Below are 6,327 nucleotides of genomic sequence, written 5' to 3'. Positions count from 1 at the left end.
GTGGGAGAGGGAGAGCAGGCTTCCCTCAGAGCAGGGAGCCCGATGCGGGGCTCGATCCCAGGACCCTGGGATCATGACCTGAGCCGAAGGCAGATGCTTAACCAACTGAGCCACCCAGGTGCCCCACCTGGTCAATTTCTATTACTTGGCCAGCCCCAAAACACGAGTAACAATTCTTGTTTTGGTTTCCAGTTTCGTTTCCAGTTCTGGTTTCCAGTTCTGGTTTCCAGTTTCGGTTTCCAGTTTCCAGTAAGCAAAACCTATCTCATTGTCTGTGCTCCAGTCAAAGAGGGAGTTGTTATAAATATCCAGAGTCAGATCTTCTGGAAAACACATCCAAGCTCAGACCTTGGAGTCTATTACATAGAAAATCTGCTTCTAGGTAAGACAGGGAGGGGTGGACAGAGGCTGCTCTCTCTTCCGTGGCCTCCAGCCTCTGGTGGGTGGTGGGCTCAGTGCATGCAAGGGAAGCCCATGTGAATCTGCTCCCAGAAGGCTCTTTTGTTTTTCATGAGGTCAGTCAGGAGGGAGGGAAGAGATTTCTAGCCCACACCTGCCCTTTGGCCCTGGGACCCTGGGATGATAAGCCTTGTTCAAGCCTGGGTGGAAGTGGGCTAAGCAGAGGAAAAAGACAAGTGTCAGGAGGAACCAAATCGGAGACATTCCAAGCCCAGGCTTTGGAAGCAGCTGGACTTGGGGCAAATCACTTGCCCCCTCTGTGCCAGAGGCCTTTGCTCATCTATAAAATGGGGATAGTAATCTCTTTGTTCTCATTGTCTTAAGTGAGGATGATGGGGGATCGCTGAGCCCACCAGGCGAGAAAGAAGTCTTGAGACGTTTTACGGTGCAAAAAGGTGTTATTATAGCACAGGGACAGGACCCATAGGCAGGAAGAGCTGCACGGGATTGGGAGGAGTGACTGATTATTATATGCTTTTTAATAAGTGGGGGTAGGGATAGTATAAGTCTAAGGAGTTTGGAAGCAAGGCTTTCAGGACCTCGAGGGACTAGCTGCTGTTAAGCTAGGGTTACTTTTAGTCTGTAATAAAACAAACATGAAGGCATTGAGGCAGCTATGAATTCCTGGAGTCATGTCATGCTGCACATTTCAGGTATCTATCAGTGAGCTACAAGCTGTAAGGAGATTGAATTTAAGCTACGTTTTTCTTGCCTTTGTTTCCCTCGTCGGGGATGGCATGAGAACAGGAACCCAGAGAAACTTGACGACAGTGTGTGCCTTAAAACATAATTGGTTCTTATTTCCTAATTCTGGTGCCTTTTAAACAGCTCTCTGGAGGGACACCTGGGTGGCTCAGTTGGTTAAGTGTCTGCCTTCGGCTCAGGTCATGATCCCAGGGTCCTGGGATCGAGCCCCGCATTGGGCTCCCTGCTCAGCGGGGAGCGTGCTTCTCCCTCTCCCTCTGCCGCTCCCCCTGCTTGTGCTCTCTCTCTCTCTCTGCCAAATAAATAAAAATCTTAAAAAAAAAAAAATAAACTGCTTTGTGGAAACTTAAGAAAGTCCCAGAAGGAGCTAAGAAGTTGGCGCTGCAGTTTGGGAGGTGGGAGGAAGGAAGCAGCCCGCCTGGAGAAAGAAAGGCCACTTCCTACCCTCCCTTAATCCTTTCCAGGACCCTTTCCGGACCTGCTGCCCTGGCAAGCTCAGAGCGGTCTCTCTGTCCCCATTGGAGCCCCTCGAGTTTTTCAAAGTTGTGGGCATGACCCCCACTTCGGGTGTCCCCTCCCCCCATCAAAGCTCCACCCTGTTCAAAAAGAAATAAGCCCACATTGGAGTCATTTGCCCCCCCACCACAGCACACCAAGACTTCATCACAATGTCAACCTCTCCCAGGAAGGTGACCTTTTGAAAGTCCACCTGACATGTCCGGCTCAGCACTAGTGAGGTCGTCTGCCACCTGCATTTCTCCCTGATGTCCTGGCCTGAAGCAATCCTTTCTTTTCTATTGCTGTTGACGCCTTACCTCACCTTTTCCTTCTTAGGAAAGCCTTCATTTTTGCGTAGCTTCTCAGAGCATCTCTCTGCTTGCTGCACGGACTGCTGCCCTGTAACCAGGGGGCAGGGGGCAGGGTGCAAGAGCATCAGGCTCAGCCACTCGCCGCTGACAAAATCCAAAGGCAGAGAGAGAGAGAGCAGGGGTGACACAAGAAAGGGATTTATTTTAGTGAGGCCAATGCAGGGAAGACAGTGGACCAGTGTCCCAAAGGCTGTCTCCAAAGTGCTGAAAATATTGCCAGGTTTACATAAGGAAAATGTGGGACAAAATCAGTGAATACTGCAGATGGGCAGTGAAGGTCATTGCCTTGGGTCTTTATTGCTGGGGAGTGGGGGGATAGTTTTGGTTCCCACCGTGGGAGGCTTGGCCCGCCCAGGCTCCTGCCTGAGTTAAAAAATAAGCTGTAAGAGGAACCTAGTCAATTAGAAAGGAAAACTGAGGTCGAAATGGAGGTGTTGAAATCCTTTCAGCCCGATATATGCATGATTTGCTGAATAAAGCCAATCAGATCCTCACATTTTCTTGGGTTGAATTTTGTGAACAGCCGTCTCTGCAGATTAGACTCAGGTTGATGCTTGTCACTTTCTGCGCCATGGAATTCTTCCCGGTAGCCACTTCAGTGTCTTCCCTGGCTTCTAAGGTAATGGAGTCCAAAGTAATGTCAGTGAGCCTGGCCAAAGCCACAGAGGTGGTGTCCGTAGGTGAGTGCTCCCAGAGGGGCTGGTGGGGGGGCGAGGAGATGGATGGGGAGGGACAGAGTCCACTTCTAGCTTCACCTCCTTGGTTTTCACTGACGTGTCCTGATTTTAACAAAATTCTTCAGTTTGGGCCCATTTTCTTCATTGGTTTGTGTGAGCACCCTCTCCAGTCTTAGCTATTTATTCTCGCTGTTTATCTTCCCTTTTGCCTCTGTTATATAACAAGAATTCAATCGAGTACATTTTAAAGATCTAACTGGCTTTATCAGTAGTCAGTTCATTAATTTGGCCAGCTTCCCAGTTAGCAAGGAGAGGGGAGCTCCAAAGGGCTACAGAAAATTCAAGTTTTTAAAAGGTAGAGAGCAGTAAAAAAGAAATTATTAGGAGAGAAACCATTGTTTTAGGCAAGGTCACCCTCCTAAGGAGAATGGACGGGGCCCCTCAGTAAATTCCCTAGTGCTCTCTGGGAAATCCCATGTTGACTGGTTAAGGGTTATATTCCTGGGGGACTGAAACTGCTGTCAGGTTAGGTATTAAGTCTTGGTTTACACTTGGGGCCTTAACGGAAGTGACGCCATTTGGGGCCTGTGGTTTTCTTTTTTAACCGCCCCACCCCCCCCCCCAGCCCGCATTAACTCCCTCCCTCAAAGTCAACCTTTCTGATATGCTTAATGTGTATCTGTTTTTCATATGTATTTTTGCAAAATGGGTGTTAGCTTTCTGTTTGCAGGTGTTTTAATTTATGTATAGAATAGTGTGCTGCCGACCTCATTGTATTGCTTTTTCCACCCTGAGAACTATGTTTTTGAAATTGTCAGGGTCACTAGGTGAGTATTTAGTACTGGCTTCCAATTGTTGCAAACACTGCCACTTAGCTGTCGCTCTCCTGGTGCAGACACCCAGGGCCCTCCCTCCTTCCCCAGCACAAACAGCAGCATAGTATGGAATGGGGAGGACGGGGCCTCCGACCCTGTGCACTCACCCTCTGTTCTTTCTCAGGACTCACCCTGTCATCCACAGCTGCTCTGAGCCAGGCCACAACTTCTCTGGTATCCCTGCTGGGGACACTGAAAGCCTCCTGCCTGCTGGGATCCCCTGTGGTGAACTTGACTGTTTTCAAGGTCGGAGGTAACTGGCCCTGGGTAACCCAATACATGCAAGTTTGACAAGGAAGTCAGGGAGTCCATGAAGGCTTATTGCAGTCTGAAAAGATTTGCTGGACAATATGAGAAAGTTATATAATCTCCCACTAAGAAAACATTGACCCTGAACTGACATCCTTGTTCAGAGAGCGTGGCATCCTGTTCCTTCGCCTCGACCAACACCAGGCCCTAAACCACTCTGCCAAGTATCCCTCGTTCACCCAAGAAGGGATGCAGGACAGCATGCCTGCTTTGCCACATCTGTAGGGGTGTGTTTGTTTTTGTTTCGTTTTGTTTTATTTTAAACAAATCAGGCTTGGATGGCAGAGAGAAAGAGAAAGATTCATTTCTGCTCTCCCCACAAACAGCCCCCCATCGACCAAGCCACACACAGATTGAAAAAAAACACTCTATGTGATAACTGGGTTTTCTGGAACGAGGACCTCAAACCCTGTCTCCAGATAACTCCAGGTTAAAAAAGCATGCAAATCCATTTGGGACAAGTCATTCGAGTCTGGAATCAGACTCCCTAGCAATCCTTGCCAAGCTCAGGGCTGCAGGGTCCCCTTCCCCAGAAACCCCCCATGTCTGAATGAAGCAGGGAAGCCTCAGGTGAGGTCATTTCTTCCCGTCTCCAACGTGGGCAGCGCCATCCCCCTAGGTGGGCTGTAGGTTCAGGGAGCCAGGGGGAGGCCAGTGTGGATCCACTCACAGAATGTTCTTTGGTTTCTAGCCAAGGCTGCAGCAGCTGTGATAGGAGGAGGTGAGTCTCTGCAGGGAAGGGGTTCAAGTCCTTATCTGACCCCCCCAAGCCTGGGAGCAACCATCCTTGTCCAGGCCTTGTACAGATGTTGGGGAGGAGGTGAATCCATGGAGATGGGCAGGAAGCCAGGAACAGGAAACAAGCAGCAAGGAGCTTGGACCCACGGGTGTCATGGAAACTGTACAATGGACACAGTCCCAGCAGGGTCCCCATCTCCTCTCACACAGGACATTCACTGTGTGACCTTGGGTGTGTCTTTGAACTCTTCCAAACTCCTGTTTCCTCTCTGAGAAATGGGCCATGCCCGTAGTCTCTCCTGAGCTCAGAGTTCACCCCCTTGCCTGGCCCCCCCTCCCCCGCTGAAGCCCCCTGAGCCTGATTGAGTGTGTGTGTGTGGGGGTCCCTTCCCCTGAGCCCTCCTCTTAACCCAGCTCCTCCCCCCACAGCCCTGTCCACGGCGGCCGTGCCCGCCATGCTGAACGCCATGGGCTTCACGGGGGCCGGGATCGCCGCCTCCTCGCTGGCGGCCAAGATGATGTCCGCCGCTGCCATTGCCAACGGGGGCGGGGTCGCCGCGGGCAGCCTGGTGGCCATGCTGCAGTCTGTGGGTAAGTGTCCCCGGCGGGGCTTGCTGTGCAGCGTGAGGAGGACAAGAGCCTCAGGACCCAGCCCAGATCTTAGCCTCACCTACCCGCAGTCTCTGTCCCTAAGTGTCACCCTCCAGGTTCTCTCTGGGAGGTGCAGGAGGGAGGGACGGAACCCTGGCCTGGGGTGTGCAGGCTTCAGGCTGGCTACCTGCAGTGGGTTGGCTGGGTGCCTCAGGGATGTGCGCCTCACCTGGGCTCAGCCTTTTTCCCTGGAGAGTGACAGCTCCCGGTTCTGGCTTTCTCCATTGGAGTGCATGCCCCAGGGCTGCAGGCCCCTGCCCTCCCAAGGCAGAGATCCTGAGGGCTTTGGGAAACAGGAGGGTGCTGACTGGGGTTCCGGGGCCTCAGACCCTCCCGAGGGGCCCTGGAGTCTTTGACCTCACGGTTTTGTCCCACGGAGCTGGCCCAGTTCTGCAGCTCTGAAGAGCTTGGCTCCTTCCCACTCTCCTCACCCTCTGCTTCTCCCCCAGGAGCAGCTGGACTCTCACTGTCATCCAAAATCATCCTGGGCTCCGCAGGGACAGTGCTCGTGTCCCGCATGGTGGGCCTGTAATAGTTTCCCGCCTCTCCGCCTGCAGAGAAGAGCCCTGGCGCCACCGGCCCGCCCGATGCAGGGAGGGACCAACCCTGGGTGACAACTGTACCCTGAGGAAAATAAGGAATAAAAATTGTTGTTGCAGCCCCTCCTGAATCCCTTCCTTCCGGCTTGAAGTCAGGGGGTCGGGTCACTCCTCTTTCCCAGTCTTAGGGTCAGAGTGACATGGCGTAGGGGTGCAGTCAGCTGGGATGGGCCAAAATGTGCAGACCGGTGGCTGCCCCTGCCCAGCTTGTGACTCTGTGTGTGACTCGGGGCAGGCCACCTCCTCTGTGGCCTTCATTTGTCCCTCTCAGCATGGGGAGTTGGTCCAAATGACCTCAAAGATCTCAGCCAGGGTGGGTGTTTGGCTCAGTTCCTGGGCAGTCAGGAACCGGGTGGGGGCTGGGGGCTGGCGGGCGAGGGCATCCCTCCAAGCTGCAGGTCTAATGGCTCTGTCCTAAGTGGCCTGGCTCAGAAGGCCCAGGCCC

General features: G+C 52.7%; 1 protein-coding gene across 1 annotated transcript; it reads left to right on the top strand.

The window, feature by feature from the left end:
- The first annotated feature begins 221 nt into the window (after positions 1–221).
- LOC110571533 (interferon alpha-inducible protein 27, mitochondrial-like) lies at positions 222–5,946 on the top strand. The gene is made up of 6 exons (XM_021679661.1): positions 222–382; positions 2,569–2,713; positions 3,710–3,838; positions 4,586–4,615; positions 5,062–5,223; positions 5,733–5,946. Exons 2-6 carry the CDS (start codon positions 2,584–2,586, stop codon positions 5,813–5,815), a joined length of 534 nt encoding a protein of 177 aa, XP_021535336.1. The 5' UTR covers positions 222–382; positions 2,569–2,583; the 3' UTR covers positions 5,816–5,946.
- Positions 5,947–6,327: the final 381 nt, after the last annotated feature.

The sequence above is a fragment of the Neomonachus schauinslandi genome, chromosome 9 (genome assembly GCF_002201575.2).
Source record: "Neomonachus schauinslandi chromosome 9, ASM220157v2, whole genome shotgun sequence".
Classification (NCBI taxonomy): Eukaryota; Metazoa; Chordata; class Mammalia; order Carnivora; family Phocidae; genus Neomonachus; species Neomonachus schauinslandi.
This window is presented reverse-complemented; position numbering and strand designations above follow the sequence as displayed.